The sequence below is a fragment of the Leopardus geoffroyi genome, chromosome A1 (assembly GCF_018350155.1).
Source record: "Leopardus geoffroyi isolate Oge1 chromosome A1, O.geoffroyi_Oge1_pat1.0, whole genome shotgun sequence".
Classification (NCBI taxonomy): domain Eukaryota; kingdom Metazoa; phylum Chordata; class Mammalia; order Carnivora; family Felidae; genus Leopardus; species Leopardus geoffroyi.
In genome coordinates this window covers 50,142,301-50,160,201 of record NC_059326.1, presented here as the reverse complement: position 1 = coordinate 50,160,201, position 17,901 = coordinate 50,142,301, and the positions used below count along the sequence as shown (strand labels likewise).

The window sequence follows — 17,901 nt, the reverse complement described above, 5'->3', positions numbered from 1 at the left end:
TGATATTTATTTAGAGATTTCTACCCCAACCTGCACAAAGCACAGAGAGAAAATCCTGGTTAAATTGACAGTGGTTAATGCAGTTAATTCACAGCAGCTGCTTCTCCCAGGCCAGCAAGATCCCCTACTTTCCCCCCCTTTTTAGCTTAAGAGAAGCTGGTTGAAGGGTGTCCAGGTGGTCCAGCCAGTTAAGCAGCTGACTTCAGCATAGGTCATGATCTCACAGCTCGTAGGTTTGAGCCCCAAATCACAGACCTCCCACTGACAGGATAGAGCCTGCTTGGGATTCTCTCTCTCCCAGTCTCTCTGCCTCTCCCCTACTCATGCTTTTTAAGAAGTAAATAATAAAAACTTAAAATAATAATAATAATAACTGGTTTACATGAAGTGTGTTCCAAGCATGTTTTTAATCTTTTTTTTTTAATGGAGTTTTATTACACGGCCACTTACGCTTAATGTGGGTTACTTACATTTAGATGGCAAGTATACTTTGTTTCCTTAAAATTCAAGACTTTTCAGTAATCCTTTAGAAACATGCTTTCTTAGGTTTACTGGGCTCATTGGTCAGTGGTGTCTGAAGCAATGGTACTAGGCTCTTAAGAAAAAGAGAGAACATCTCACCCTGCCTCACAGTTTAGTTGGGATACTCAGGTCAGGAAGGATCCTCAAAAAGGTAGGTCTCCATTGACCAGCAGCCAATCCCACCTGGGACAGCTGCTCAGCATGACAAATTATACCTGGGCAGTTACCCTAGAACATCACTACCCCATTTAACCTAAACTCTGAAAAATAACCAATAAGGTCAATAAATAATACCCACTCTTTTTAACATTTTTGATAGTAAAATCAAGTTACATTATCTTATAAAAAATCAAGTTACTGGGGCGCCTGGGTGGCGCAGTCGGTTAAGCATCCGACTTCAGCCAGGTCACGATCTCGCGGTCCGTGAGTTCGAGCCCCGCGTCGGGCTCTGGGCTGATGGCTCAGAGCCTGGAGCCTGTTTCCGATTCTGTGTCTCCCTCTCTCTCTGCCCCTCCCCCGTTCATGCCCTGTCTCTCTCTGTCCCAAAAATAAATAAACATTGAAAAAAAAAAAAAATCAAGTTACATTATGTCAAAGAGCATTAACACAAAAGTATGTTTCCTAGTTTCTTGACTTTCTTCCATTGGGTACAACTGGAAGTAAGCAGCGAGACTTTTGACCACCCACGCAGTGCCTACTGCTGTCACTTTTTTAGTGTCTAGAGCAAAAACCATAAATATTTTAGATAATATAATCAAGGTTTTATGCTGTTAGTATAGCAGACTTTTGACGGACGAAACAGAGGGGAGATGCCCCAAAGTGGCAGCTAAGTTTTCTGTCTGGTGGAAAACAGGACTAGCATGTGCATTTGAGTTCCCTAAAGATTATGAACACCTTTTCAAAAGAAACTCACAAGCCCTGCAAAAGCCTTTTGGAGAATACTGTCTAGCCCTGCCCATCCAAAGGATAACTTCCTCTCCTCGTGGCCAAAATGACACACTTTTCACAAAAATGAAGGAGGGGAAATGGGACGACTAAAATGAAACAATAAAGTTTTAGATTTGGATTTGTGTGATAGACCGATTCCGGTTTTTATGTACGTTTTGTTTTTAAAATGTGGCAACAAAACTTTTTTTAAAAGATTCAAATCAAACTAACATTCACAATTCAGAAAACTTAATAAAAAGTTGGTTGAGGGGCGCCTGGGATGGCTCAGTCGGTTGGGCATCTGACTTCAGCTCAGGTCATGATCTCATGGTCCATGAGTTCGAGCCCCGCGTCGGCTCTGTGCTGAGAGCTCAGAGCCTAGAGCCTGCTTCCGATTCTGTGTCTCCCTCTCTCTGACCATCCCCCACTCACACTCTGTCTCACTGTCTCTCTCAAAAAAAATAAATAAATAAACATTAAAAAAAATTAAAAAAAAAAAAGTTGGTTGAGTTCTCATAGAAGGTAACAGAATTGTTTTGGTCCCACATATACAAGGACAAGAGCAAATAGCTATCTGTTGTTCTCTGGTTTCCAGCTTTGCTATTCTAACAAAATAAATTGTAAAAAGTTGACTAGACATAAATGTAAGAAAAACACACCTGTTTTAATATCTGCTCCCAATTGAAAGAGGGGATAAGTCTCAAAAGACCTAAATTCTCATAAGAAAATATAAAGCCTATAGCTAATTGTCACAATTTAAGGATCCAGGGGCCAGATTTGTTTCCTTCATGTTCTTCCACAGGGAACGTGTATCTTCAGAGGGTCAAGAAGGGAAAGACAAATTATGAAAATGATCACAGTTGTAAGTCAACACCATTTATTGAGCACTAGTATATGCCAAATACTTTATACTTTACATCCCTGATCTGTAATCATTACAACATGTGAGGTAAGGATAGCCCCCAAATGTCTTACTAAATTCCAAGAGAGCAGCAGTAACATCCATCTTGTTCACGAAGAAGCAAAGTGATCACAGGGAGGAAACTTAACCTAAGGCCGTTCAGCTACCAAGTGACTGAATGGGATGGGATTAAACCCATGCCAGGGGACACCTAAATCCCTGCCCACATCTTCGATGCTCATCTTAGATCTGTCCATGACAACTGAGGCACAATGACTGAACTTGTTCCATCCTGGGGGAAGGTGACAGAAACGCAGCCCAAGGTGTAGTAGAAATAGTTCAAATGAAATGTCAAGAAATTTTCAAGTTTCTGTGTGCTCATATTCTTCAAATGGTTACCATGTCATCGTCAAAGTTATCATATCAAAGTCAAAGGTAATTTGTGACTTTTTTCTTACTGGCTTTGATGTTTAATGCTAGGCAAAGGTAAGATGTACCAAGGCAGCTAGCCTGGCTTTGGAAGGAATGAGGCTTACTTAGAAACTTGCTGGCAACATTTCTTAGAGTAACTTTCAGGACTCCTTTAAGAAGTTACCTCCAATATCGGTCTTAGCTTTCAAAAATTTCTATTTGTTGCCCTTGAACTTCTACAAGCTACTTCAGCACCTATATAGCCACCATATTTTTCCACCAAAAAGTCTTAAACATACCTTTAGATTTATTTCACAAGATGAAGGGACTTGTGATCATGATATGAAAACATTAAAATTTTTCTAAAACTTCTTATAAGCACAGAATATCCTTCAAATGTCCATTTAACATTAGCGGTTGTCATTTTCACGTTAGCATAAAGATTAAGACTTCCACCAACTACTTTGAAGGCACATGGTCTAAAGTTCCCATTTTAGTGTATTATACACTGAGGTGAAGACACATTCTTCTTTTCAATTGTATCCACTTAGACTCTGTTGTAATATGCCATATTATTATTCCGGAATGATAAGTGAAAGGCAATAGAAACCAAAGGATCAACAGCTGCTTTGCCTGAACTGTTTTGCAATTTTGAAAGAGAGTAATAAAAAGAAAAACTTGACAAAGAGGAAAAAATAAGTTTCCATCTTTAAAGCCTGGCTTTAAAACATCCAGGAAGTCAAAATAACTAAAATTTAATTTTTAAATAAACACTTAACACTTAAGATGTCGGGAACTAAGGAAATAAGGAATAATGTAATTGTTTCTGTCCTCAAATAGTCTCAAGTCTAGGGAAAAATTAGATGTAGATGAAAACAAAAGTGCTTTGAAAGCCCAGATGAGAAATCAGTGTCACCTCCAATTAAGTGTCTTCCTGATTAAAAAGTTGAAATGGCTTCTCATCTCTATATACTCTGAGAACCCTGTGCATTTATCTCAAAACAATGTACTCTGTGAACTTAAGAAGACATGTCCTTAATTATAACTTGAACCCCACTAAGGGCAGGGCTCTGCACTTTTTGACTGTTAAGAGTGGCATCTGGGAATCTGATACTTAGATGCTACAGAGAAAATGCCCAATCAATGCCTGATGTGTGACAAACAAGTGAGTGACTCCTGACCCCAAAGTCTCCCCTTACTGAATTAAGTGCTGTTTTCTACTCTAGCTCCAGAAGTAGATGTAAAAACACACACACCCCACACATACACCCTCACACAAATGATCAGGTAAATCATACCACAAGATAGCAAAAAACTCAAAAAAAAGCAATGCTTAACACCTCGAGTTAGTGGTAAAGCTCTCATTTTCAAAAGTGACTGACAGGGCTATCCATACTATGGTGCACGCCATGTCAAAGGTTTGGTTAATTCAACATATGCAGCCCCACAGGTAATAATTTGAAAGACAGAAGAATCTCTTCAAGAAAAATCTATTTCTTTGGTTTAACCCTTTGAAGGATCTCATTATAAAACAAATGCTAGCTGGTCAAGGGAAGTAAATTCTATCACTCCTCCAGGAACTCAAGGTAGCTGCTAAGCAGATGAGCCGCCAAATGAGACTCTGAGGCAATGAGCATCGATGGGGTTACTTTTGAATACAAAGACCCTGGCCAGAAAAGTCCACAGCATTTAAGCCCGACCCAGCAAGCCAAGACACAATTAGGCCCTGTGGCTCTGGGGATTTAAGGGAGTGAAGAGCTGAGGATGGAGAGCTGGCTTTCAGAAACTTATTTATCTCTCCAAGAACTTACCAGCAACTAGAAATGGAGAGAAACTAACACTAGATACAACTTCAGGTATTTTATAGCTTGTCCAGAGTCACACCTACCTCCTATTCCACAACCTTTCTCTGCGACTAAACACGCTCTTCAATAATCTAACCTTGCAATCAAACATTTGAAAACTGTCCGTACGTTTTTGCTGCTGGCCTTAAACAGAGTCTTGGCAACCCAAAAGAATTAATGTCCCCTTTCAGGAATTACCTACCACCAGAGAATAACTGAACAGGACAGAAACGTGTGCAGTGCAAACTTCTTTTCTGTTTCATTCTCTTGTAATTGCTTGGTAGGAAGAGAACATTTTAAAATAGTAACATGAATTGACAGGTGGAAGTCACCATGATCAAGTTACTGATCCAAGTTTGGATATCATTATTAAAAAAACAAAAACAAAAAAGAAACTCATTTGAAAGACACGAAAAAAAAGTAAAAGCAGGTTTAAGTCAGCAAATGATGAAAATTACTTCAGAGTAGGTATATTTTTACTTACATGAATTAAAATCTTAAATAAATACTCATATACACATTCATATCCCACGCCCAATTTGGCAGACTGTTTAGAGTGCCATCTGGGAACCAGATTCCAGAGAAATGACTTTACAGTATTGCCATAAAATCAAGCACCCTTTTGAAGCTGTACAGAACAGCTAAATCCTTAAATATCACTTTGAGCCTCCTTTATTTTCATGCGGGAAATATGTTAACACTAATTTTGTTTCTAACTACTGTTCCTTTGGCACCTACCATGTGTAAAAAAAATTGATTCCTGCACCCTCCATTTTGATAAGACATTTTTTAAAAACTGAAACATTTGAAGTTACAATTTACACCTAAAATATTAATATCCTAAATGGGAGAGTAAGACTGAATTAGAAAATAATTTTTTTTTCTTTGCATGACTGAAATACTGTGTTCAAAAGCATGGCCATCCTGTAATTGTATTATGAACAGAATGCATCTAAGGAGGAAGTGCTAAAAATTGGACTGGAATGATAAGGGAGCAGAAAGAAGAAACATGCTTACAATCTGCTCACATTCTCAGCTTAAAAATTTCAATATATAATTCGTTAGAGCAATGGTTAAATATATGACTTTGTTTCTGAGTCAAACTGCTAAATGTATAAAATTAAAACCTTTAATAATTCAACTCTTCCTCTCTGCCAACTTCGATTCCTCTAAAACAGGATGACCTCCGAACCACTCTGCTGAGCTGCTTTCTACAACAAGCACTTGCTCTGTGCCGCTTAATGAGCAGACCAGGAGATTTGCTACGGGGGCTCTCCAGTGTGCTGTGACGTGATGTGGTGGTCACTGTGCTTGCTTGGCTCCAGGAGACACAGCAACTCTTCTCTGTGGGCTGTGGCTCTGAGCTCAGTATGGGCATTTAGCAAATGGTTAATAACAATGGTGTCGTTATTCATTGCTACAGAAGCCAAATTTCATGGCCTCAGTAAACACCTCAAGTAGGGTAAGTTCAACCTCAATCTACCATTCATGCAGGTGAACTCACAAATTTGCTCATTAGCCTTTCAGGGCAAAAAAAAAAAAAGGGGGGGGCCAAGATGGATCCTACCCATTAAAGTCAGGAATGTCAAAGTTAAAAGTATTAACTGAGGGGTGCCTGGATGGCTCAGTCGGTTAGTCTGACTTCGGCTCAGGCCATGATCTCACGGTTTGTGAGTTTGAGCCCCACATCTGGCTCTCTGCTATCAGGGAAAGCCCACTTGGATCTTCTGTCTCCCTCTCTCTCTGCCCCTCCCCAACTCACCCTCTCCCTCTCTCTCAAAAATAAATACATATCTAAAAAGAAATTTTAAATAGTAACTGATAATAATATATGCAGTCCCAAAATAAATGAGTGACTCAAACACACTTGGAAAAATTCAAGCTACTTCCTGCAAGAAGCAATTGTTAGAAAATTTACATAACATATTAATATGTATAATTATAGAATTATAGACTAACCTAGTTCTGTTTGACCAGTAAAAAGTTATTATTGCAAATTAAATTGTAAATCTGGAACTGCTGGAAGATAAATATTTGTACTTAGGGCCTGGATGATTGAAATATCAACGGCTCTTTAAATCGGCAGCCTCTGCTCCTGCTACTCCTTCCTACCCACACACCACTCTCCTAGGCTCCGTGCACCATCCATGTTTTTTACGACTGCTGTCCTCTAACAAAAAATACCTCACATTTGCCAACATGGAGGGCATCCACTGGCCTTTCCTATTAGCTTTCCATGCATCATGCAAACATGGATCTTAGATCGCACTTGCAGCCCGTCTATCAACTGTGCAGTCTTAGCAGCTGAGCTCTGATAGAGCATTTAAAATAATTATTTTGTCCCATTTTTGCTAGTTTTAATGTATACAGAAGAGCAAAATAATAAATGTACTGACACATTACTACAGACTCAAATTATAATAAGATTTCCTTTTAAAGTGGGCAAACATACTACCACGGAGAAATGTAAGTTATTATACTAAATTATTATATTAATGAGTAAAAAGTTATATTTTAGCAGAAAGTACAGTCTGTTGGTCAGTAGCCTTCATTTCCACATGATTGTCTTGCTGGCACCATTGAAATAAGTAAGGAATTTTACGTCTAGGTCAGGGTTTCTCAACCTCAGCACTACTGATATTTTGGGTTGGAAAATTCTTTATGAGGACCATCCTGTTCATGAAAGGGTTTTTAGCAGCATTCTTGACCCACTAGATGCCAGTAGCACTCCCAGCCCAGTTATATCGACAAAACTATCCCTAAACCTTGCCAAACATCCCTTGGAGGGACAAAACTGCCCCCAGGTGAAAACCACTGGTCTAACCAACACCAAGTCCTTCTATCTACAATAAAGAAAGGACAAGATTTGACCTACAGAAATCTCCACGTTATGTAAGAACAAAGACTAAAACCTGTGAAATGCATGGATATTTACTAGCCAATAATTTGCTTTCCTATATACCTGCTTCCTTTTATAAAAATGCAATCTCGGGGCAGAAGAGCTGTGGCCAACATTTTTAAATAAGCCACTTGCCAGCTTCCTCAAGTCTCACAACCGGGAGGCTCCCATGCTTCCACTGCAGCAGACCCAGGGTCAAGCCCTGTGTTCTTTGGGCCCAAAAGACAGAATTCTCAGGGGAAATGTTCCTGAGCAGAGTTGAGGTTCTCAGGCATTCTCACTAGTACTACCTGGGCACGCCTTTATGGACTTGCGGTCTCCACTGAGACAAGTTGTTCTGCATACTTCCTACTACAGCTGTAACTACGTGACCTCCCAGTTTCAGTTCGTCAGGGATTTAATTTCACTCAAGGCTGTGCCCAGGTACTGACTTTTTTCCTGAACACCGTAGACCCAACATCTCATAAAACAGGCTCCAGGCAAGTTTTGCTCAGAGCATTCTTGGAATTAGAAGCCAACAAACATGTTTTGCCTAATCGGTAGCCTACTCAAACATCTGCTACAGGGTTTCAAAATGGTATGGGGGGGGGGGGGGGGGGGGGGGGGGATGATTTTTCCTTAAGTTGTTGCTGTTCATTAAGAATAAAACACTTTGTAAGTGAAAACTTTCTTTGCCCATCAGATAGGTGTCTGGAGAGATTGCTGATTAGTAAAAATAAAACAAATTCATCCATGCAGTAATTTTTCATGGATATCAAGCATGTCTTCGCAATACTGCAGAAGTCAACGTGCCATTTTGGTAATGAAACTTAGGAACAAACTATCTTCCAATTAATCAGAAATGCAGACAGACCCCTCCCTGCTATGCACTTATCAAGGCTGTGTAGTTTAGAAATGCTAATTCAACAGAAGTAGAAGCACGTAAGTTCAAAATGGACTGTTTAAAAATATGTATTGTTAGGCTTTGAAAAGATGAATTCTATCTGAGATTTTAGGTTTTACTGCTAAAAGACCATGTGTACTATGAAACTTACATAGAGAGTTATTTTTCTTTAGGAAAAAATATTGGCCATTTTTAAGATTTTATCATCAATTTTAAATAACTTTTAAAGCTACCACAACAGGGAAATCAACCATATAAACTAAATCTTTGTCTAAAACGGTAGAAACTAATTTTCCCATTTCTATTACTCCTACAGCTAGAATAATATTCTCTCCTTTTGAAAAAAAAAATGTTTAAAAAATGAAAAAAAAAATGTTTGAAAAAAAAATTAGGTTTAAGAGTCGTGATAAAGAGGTAGTCATTATCACAAAATTAAATCATTTTTCTGTCACCATTATCTGGTAACAAAAGTTTATTCCGATTCACTGAAAGCAAATTAGATTTATAGGAAAAAAAATCTCACAGGAGCTTTCAGATTTCCTGAAACCATATACTCCTACATGACACCATTTTCCATCTAAAACACAACGGAGACACCTGTGCACATTTTCACCCCTACTTTCACTTTCTCATCCACACTATTAAAATAGTGAAAAACTGTTCATTTTTAGAAATCCTCCACAACTGACAAGGTCATTAGCATTACGCCAGGCATTGCTGCCTTCCAGATTACAAAAGAAAGTCTCTTTAGCCACTGTCCCAGTCTCATTTTTGTTAGCAAGTCTTAATTCCAAATACATAAAGACCATATGAAAATAATTCTGTTTACTCTATAAATATAACCTCTAAGTTTGTTTTATAAGCATAATGGCCATTCTCCCCATTAGAAACCAAACACTACCACGTTGGACAAGCATTAAAATATAAACTACCATTTCAGTTAGTAGAGAGATTTAAAATAACACCATGCCATGATCTCAATTACAGACAGCTTCGATTCACAGTGCCTCAGCTATTTTTTAAATAATCTGTTTTGGAATGAGAACAGAGGAAGACAGAGGAACAATTTTTCAGTCATCATAAAATCTCAGAAATTCTTTGCACTTGAGCCACAAGCCCTAAGCTTAAAAAACATATAACAAACCAGTGAAACTTACCTGACAGTGACTCGGTTTGATAAATCCTGTAGATCCCCAGGATGGAAAAGCTGGGCTTCTTTCAATCCAATCTGTTCACAAGCTTTCAAAAAAACGTTTATATTATCCTGTGAAAAGAAGTGGAAAGTGATTGCTTAGCCGATCTCTCTCTCAAACAAAGGGTACACGTTTTTATGATAGAACTTCTAAGCTTCAAAGTCCAATTACAGCCAGCAAAAAATGAGGCAGCAAGACTAGTGCATACATTTTTTTTTAATTACATGGGCATGTATAGCCTTTCAGTCTTCCAGAGCATTCACGGTAGCGCTAGCTTATGCCTGGGCATACGCTGTTCTGTGATCTTTGTGACCGGCACGTTAAACATTACCTGTTACAGGACAAGTGCCTAGCCACTGAGCAGTAATCTACACTTTGATGTCAGCTCTGCTCTGCAAACAAACGCCCTCTTCCCAGCTTTGCACGACAAGCCTCACCTCTCCTCTTTAAAAATAACTCCAGCTACTGACAGTCACCCACCCAGAAACTGTTGGCAGGGAAGAAATAAGAGGAGGAACATTCTGTTTCTATGATTACAAATTACAGAACGACCGTGGAATACCACACCTGGAATCTGGGTTTGGTTGCTGAGCTGGCTCTTGACAGACAGGGAAACCATACTACAGGACCCAGGAGAAGCCTAACGTTCATTGGCTAAATCGCATAGTTTAGGTGTGGTACATTATTCACACACGCCCTGCACCTGCTTCAGGAACTGCCGCCAAAAAAAAAAAAAAAAAAAAAGGAAATCTAGGTTGCCCTCCTGGCTAATTTCACAAACCAAAATCCTCCTTTCACAAACCAATGCTTTCCATTCATGTAAACTGCTGCCCAAACATGGACTACTACAGATACACATTTGGTGGGCAGAATTAGCTGGAGTTTCCCTCTTCTCCTTTATGAGGTTGAGCTTGGGAAGATCGCGTGAGGACTCTACCTTCTCTTGGTTAGGACTCTCAAGGAAGAGAACAGCCTGCTAGCATGCCAACACACATTTGTCCACGTGCACATGCCAGTGCTCTCACACCACATCTGTAGTTTAAGAGGGCCTCCCTGAAACCTCACCTCCCTAACAGCTGGCTCTGAGGAACCGGAAGATAGCCTGCCACTTGGAAAAAGACAATTACTCTTTTCCCACTCCCCACAAGAAAAGGCAGGGTGGCCTAGCAAAGTGGGAAGGAAAGATACAGAAGCAAGGAGGAAGAAGCTAATTTTAGCAGCATGGATTCCTGGAGAGTGAGGGGATTTAGGGAAAAGGTGAGCAAATGCACAGCAAGAGAAAAGCCACACCAACTACTAGGGACTAAGAGACATTCAAAACAAAATATTTGTGTGTGGGGGGAGGGGGGTTATTCTAGTGCACTATCAGTAAAAGGCAGCGTGAACTACCTGGCTGAAAGCTAAAATCCATGCTCACTTTAAGTAAGAGGTCAAAGAGCAAAAGAATTTATAAGTCCAAAGTTGAACGGCTCAATGGAAGATGATAAATCTGACTTGGTGGAAAAAAACAAAAGGGGGAAATCACATATTGGCAATATTCCGGAAAGAGCAACAGTGATCATTTTGTTAAGCTCGCATAATTAAAAAAAACCCATACAATCTCATTACCCAATGATTCAAATTAACGGTTCTAAAACTGGCCTTCAGAGAAGCAGACAAGAACGAATGGTTTGGTGTTTCAGTACTCCAAATCCACAGGAAGAAAAGTACGTTTCAAAAGAGGAAGAAAAAAACCATTAGAAGTCTTCTCAACACATACACACACACACACACACACACACACACACACACACACACACGAAGTCTTCCCACAAACTCAATTTGGTTGAATGTTTAAAATGCTATAAAACATTATGACACAGTTAAACAGAAAGTAAGTACAGAAAGTAAGCCGATTGCACTGACTGCCAAAATAGTCCTTCATGTGTTTTCTGAAAACATAATAGCAGTCATCCAGTTGACAAATATATATACAGATTGCTAAGAACAAAACTACATATGCCTCAAAACCCACCCAATTATTTAGAAAGAAACCACTTAAAATCAAAGTGATTATAGTTAATTAGAGATGAAGGGAAAAATAGAATATGATTAAATTCTAGTTTTAAATAAAGCCTTTACATGAAAAAGCAGAGTTTCTCTTAAATAGTTCAATGACACTTAAGTTGACTTTACAAACGAGGCTGCACATGGCCTATGCAGCAGGAACAGGTTGTATTAAGATCACAATTATAACCTAAATCCAGCTTACTGGACTTGAGCCCACGGGTAATTTATTTTTTGCAATTTCAAAGGACCTAGGCAGAGAGTTCCCTCAGGGAAGATACAGAATTATCAAATGAAATTTTAATGTCTGTTGAACCATCAAGAAGCCACACCCCACTCAACATATTAAAAGGGAAGCGTTTAGTCTTCATTAATGGAATCATTTTCCCTGGAAACTAGCAAAGATAAAGTAAAAACAAAGGACAAACGTGAAAACATCTTCTCATTGGACTGTTAGCCAGGACAGAGCCCAATTGCTCTGCCACTAACTTTAGAAATAACGTTTCTAACATTATTAATGTATCAGCCTTTCTGGCCCCGTACCCCATTCCCAAGGGTACACACCTCTGTGCCAGCGGAGAGAAGCCCGGCCCTCCCCAGCTCAACCCTTCACACGAGTATTGCATAGCCCAACTTGCAGAAAAGACTTCATGGCAAAAGCCAGCACTAAGCATCTGCAATTCCCACATGTTGAGCACGGAAAGTGGCTTCACAAAAACAAAACAAAATGAGGATCCCGGATGATCTGCAATAGCCCCTTTCAGTGTTGTTCTTCTAAGGTAGGAATAAAAGCAGACACTATAAACAGACAAGGTGGGATGGCTCAAGATTTTCACATTCTTCCCCAGAGCCTCTCCATCCCTTTGCCTTGAATCAGTTATAAGGGCAATCATAACAGGGTAAATTAGAGAGATTAAGGAGTCAGGAACAGTACCTGCTAACACCTGAAGCAAGATGAGGACTCCACAAAAATTTACCAATATTCCCAGGTTTATAGTAGCGCAGTGCAGTACCTCTACTGATTATCTACCGCTACATAGCTAGTTATCCCAAAACTTAGCAGCTTAAAACAATACAGACTGATACAGTTTCTGAAGGTCAGGATTTCAGGAGTGACCCAAGTTGGATTGTTCTGGCATGGAGGTCCCTGAGCAGGCTGTAGACATCAGGCCAGACTGCAGTCACCTGAAGACCTTCTTGTGGCTTGAAGGAGCCACTTCCAAAGAGGTGCACTTGTAGGTGGCAAGTTGGGGCTGGTTGTCGGCAGGAAGCCTCAGTTCTGGATCAAATGGACATCTCCATCGGGCTGCCTGACAGAGTGAATGATCCAAAGGAAAGCAAGATAGAGGCTGCAGGGTCTCATGGCCTATCTTTTCAAGTCACACAATATTTCCTCAGTATCCTGCTGATGGACTAGGTCAGCCCCATTCAATGCAGGGAGGACTACGCAAGAACATAAATGGCAGGAGGCGGGATCACTGGGGACCAGTTACCACAGTTCACTCTTGAGCCCTAATGGTTCATGTCCTTCCCATATGCAAAATACACTAATCCCTTCCCAAAGCCCTAGAAATGTTCACCCCTATACAAGGTGAGCTCCAAGTTCAGAATTTCATCTAAACCAACTCTGGCTTTACATGAGGCTCCTCAGGTGGATATCCTTAAGGACAGCCCTCGAATACAGTTCCTCTCAACACGAATACCAGTGAGCTAAAGCAACAAGTTACTTGTCCCCACATACCCAACACAGTGGTGTAGGGTAACCTCTAGATATATTCCAGCTCAAATGTGGAGAAATGGGGGCACACAGGAGTCACTACACCTCAGGAACTCTGAAATCCTGCAAGGCATAGATTGGTAGGTCTTTCATTAGTCTTCAAGGCCAGTGAATTCATCATGGTTTTTGCTTCATCCTCCGGATTCTTGATTCCCCCTTAAAATCATCATTTGCTTCCTTGAAAAGTGGTTTATGTCTGCAGGTATGTAGCTTTCTCAGTCTGCTTTCTGCCTAAAAAAGTTTGGGGGACTAATTTTGTAACCTTCTGTCCTTTTCAGTCTATGTTTACAGCTTCTAAATAGAATTCCCTCAATACCATCTTTTATGAATCCTATTGGCCCTTAATTTCATTAGATAAAAGCCGCACCCACAAATCCCTTCAAGGGGGAACGGCAGCCCTCCTCTTAGTCCACTGAGATGACAGAGGGACATCACCTTTATGCTTCTTAGAAGCCCTGTCATTTGGATGGACTTCCGAGGCACTACTTTGGATCTTTCCAAGATCTTCAAGGATTTTACAGCCACACGCTCAGCTTCATCTTCAGACCTTGTCTTCCTGCTAGTGTGCACTTAATGTGATGTTGGCCTGAAAGCCATTTCTCAATGTTAGCCTCCTTTACTGACTAAAGAGGCTGACAATTTTCAAAACCAGCAATTCCTGTGCCCCTCTTGTTTATCATGTTATCTGCTGTCCCACATTTTACTTAGGATCAGCAAGAGGACGCCAGGCAGCACTTCAGCACACCACCTGGAGGTCTCAGCTAGAACACCTAATTAGGTACAATGTATAGGTACAAGGGAGAGAGTCATCGGGACCATGTTAGAAGATGGCTACAGTACTTGAACACAATCATATATTATACATTTCTATGGAATCTTAACTCCTCTCTGTCTCCATTATACATCCTGAAGAGTCACAAGAAGGATAACGTGAGGCGAAAATGAATATTCTCACACTAGACGCAGAGGTAACATGGGTCTTTGGCGACATGAACTCTTTCAGAGCCTTTCACCCCACTTTCCTTCTCAAAGCACTTATCCAGTAACACAGACTCATGTCACTTCAGCAGATTACTTTGCTTTCTTATCAGGGATGGGAGTTGAGGAGAGTATCAGGGGACCAGAGTTGAATGAATATATTTTAGCAAGCTGCTATCAGTCAATATAAGGGCTCTCCCAGTACTTTTTTCTCTTCGTCCCAAGCCCCCATTCACTCCCACTCCTCTTCACTAAAAGGTGCTTTCTGGCTTGGTCAACTGAGCATCTGAGTCTTGATTTCAGCTCAGATCATGATCCCAGGGTCATGGGATCAAGGCCCAAGTCAGACTCTGTGCTGACCGTGGAACCTGCTTGGGATTCTCTCTAAAAAAAAAAAAAAAAAAAAAAAAAAGTTTAAAAGATTTAAAAAAAAAAAGAAAAGAAAGAAAGAATATACCCTCAAGAATTAAAGAGTTTCCCAAACAAGTACATGTACATGCACATTAATAGCAGCACTATTCACAATAGTCAAAAGGTAGAAAGAGCTAAAATGTACATTTACAGCAATGGATAAACAAACTGTGATATATTCACACAAAGGCATATTAGTCACCCATTTAAAAAAAATGAAGAACTGATACATTTTACATCATGGATGGACCACCAAAACATTATGCTAAGTAAAAACAACACACACATTTACATATTCCATTTATATGAAATATCCCGAATAGATAGATCCTTAAGAGAAAGAATGCAGATTGGTTGTTGACAGAGGAGTTTGGCAAGGGACAGTATGAAATAGGAAGTGACCTAATAGGTAAGAGGTTTCACTGGGGAGGGATGGAAATGTTTGGTGACTGCACAACACAGTGAATATACCATATGCCACTGAATTGTCCACCTTGAAATGGCCGTATTTGTTATGTAAATTTCACCTCCATAAATTTTTTGAAGGAGTGTCTTCTCTAACGTGCTTAAAAATGTAAATGTCCTTTAAAGTGTTGATTCACTTATGTATCTCACTTACATAAATGGCATTATGGTCCACATTTTTGTCTTAGAGCTTCAACCATTTTGTTACACAAAAGTCTCAATCCTCATTAAAGTCTATACTCTACCTCCCTAGGCTCTTACACTGACCAAAGTCATTTTCATTTTCACTTGGAGGAACTTAAAAAAACGTATCTTTCATACATTTCTTTGAAATATATCTTTAATGATATACTTTCAAGACTTCCAACTTCTAGAGGGAATACTTTGTATCAAGAAACCTTAATGTGACAACAAATGGAGAATGTCTATTCATAATGTCAAACCAGTTAGACCCACTTCTGCAAAAAGAATAGAGGGTCAAAAGTGTCATCAATAAAAATGGATTCTTTACATAAAGACAAAGAGATTTATTACAGAAGCCCTGAATAAGATCAAGATCCTAATTCTGAAAAAGAGTAAAACGGTCTGTGCTCAGGGCTATAGCCATACAGACAACAAGGGCCATATAGTCAACACCCATAAACAAAAGCTAGCTAGAATGACATCACCTGAGAGTGTTCCCTCATCAATGAGCCAAGTGCTCCTCGTGTGCTCACCTGTGCCCTGTTACTCCCAGTAAGTTTCTAGGCCTACTTTGAGCAAGATTTTTTTTTTTTTTTTATTAAAAAAGAGAGCACATTATCCAGTTCCTCTGAACCTGGGAACATGACGGTGTGGATCAATTTATCGGAAGGCCAAGAGACTTGGTGACCTCAACTCCTTTTCCATTTATGATATGGTACCAAAGCCCCTGTCTCCTCTTTCCCTGGCATTGACAGTGACAAAAGTTAGAAAGTATATGCCAGCAATCAAGAGGTTGTATCCACTGTTTGAGGCAGAGAAACTGAACTAAATCTCTACGTTAGAATAACAGTCCCTAGCCAGCCACGTCAGAATCTCTAGAGGGTGCACACAGTCACCACACAGGTGATGCTGATGCACACACTAGACAACAGCCGACCTAGCCTCTTGCCACTCAACACGGGGTCCACACACCAGCACCATCACTTGGGAGCCTGTGAGACATGCAGACTCTAGCTCCACCCTGGACCCACTCAATCAGAACCCACATGCTAAGAGAATCACTCAGGTGATTTGAGTCTTTGTAGACATAAGTTTTCTGGCAAGTAACAAAATAAGGAAAGTCTGCGCACAAGTCACCTAGGGACTGTGGAGCTCACCAATGCACCACCTCCAAAAGTACTCACATTCCATTCTGGTGATGTACTAATTGTGACCAATCGCAAGTATTCGAAAGCAATTCCCAAGCAGCAAAGTGACTACAATATATCCAAGTGTGCATTTTAATTATATAGTTTCCATTAAGAAAGTGGTGTGGTTGCAATTTTTGTCAGGGGCACTAGTTTTATTATTATTTTAGAGACTTCATCCTCTATTTTATGGCTTAGTGAAGAAATGTAAGCTGTGTTACTAATACCTACATGTTATGATTACAATATGTAGGTAAACCTACAGATCCAACTTCGGTACTTATTTGAGGAAAGTAAGCAGTACGTTTTCCTTCGGTTCTTATCTGTCTGCCAAGAGAAAGCCTCAGTCATGTGCTGATAGATAGCAAAGAATTGGGGGACGAGGAGAGTAATAAGGTTTTGTCACATGTGGAGTGGAGATGGGAATAAGAACCAGCTGGGAATGCTTCAAAGGAATGGCCAAGTGACACTGAGGGCCCAGGGGATTATAGATGATAAACCACCAAGCTGCTGGCGTAGTTTTCTCCAGCACTGCTTGGCAGAGGAGGAGCAAAGACCATACCGAGAGGCAGAACCAAGCACTGGCAAGCAGGGGAAGGGCAAGCAGAGGGCTGTGCTCTGGTAAAAGGGTGGTCACTGAAATGCTTCATCAACCCCGGGTGACAATGAACTACACAGAAGCGGTGACAGGCTTGACAGCCTGCACCGTGAATTAAGGTACGGTCTTCCATGGTGTTCAGATGAAATTTACATCAAAAATGAAGGAGTTCTCAAACATACTTACTCTTTTGAAAACAAGAAAAGAAAATGCTGAAATAGAGGCTTAAGAACTTCTGAGGTCAACATGGGGAACAAAAGAAAAATGTTCTGTCGTCAAATTATCCATGTTCTACATTCCAAAGTAAAACAGATACGTAATTGCTTAAAGAAACACATCATAATGATGCCAAAACACATTTTAGGAAGCAGTAAAGCACGTTTAATGAAGGAAAACGACACAGTAAAACTTAAGAGCAAGCTGGGAATTCGCGCTCCTTCAGTATAACTGCTCCTACCCCCCTTCCGAGAGTCACTTTTACAGGTGATGTGTCTGGATCATCAGCCCTTGTATTTGCTTTTCCAGCCTCAGGGACTCCTTGCTTTATGAGACTGATTCTCTTTTAGTCATTTCTCTGTCAAAAAAAGTCCAAACACTCCCTCGCTGTAATTGTAAAACACGGATCCTAAATCGGACTACTTAATATGAACTAACTCCCACGAGAGCCCCTTAGCTA

At 40.1% G+C, this 17,901-nt stretch overlaps 1 protein-coding gene across 35 annotated transcripts in view; it reads right to left on the bottom strand.

Annotated features, from left to right (window-relative positions):
* Positions 1–17,901, bottom strand: part of LMO7 (LIM domain 7) — a 196,359-nt gene that overhangs the window by 84,220 nt on the left and 94,238 nt on the right. For 33 of the 35 annotated variants that reach the window (XM_045479202.1, XM_045479252.1, XM_045479261.1 and 30 more), the window contains one exon: positions 9,545–9,651. In XM_045479202.1, the coding sequence (XP_045335158.1) occupies positions 9,545–9,651 (107 nt within the window). Of the gene's footprint in view, positions 1–9,544; positions 9,652–10,147; positions 10,247–17,901 lie in introns of those variants that run through there. The other 2 variants (XM_045479051.1, XM_045479152.1) reach the window with 1 other exon arrangement.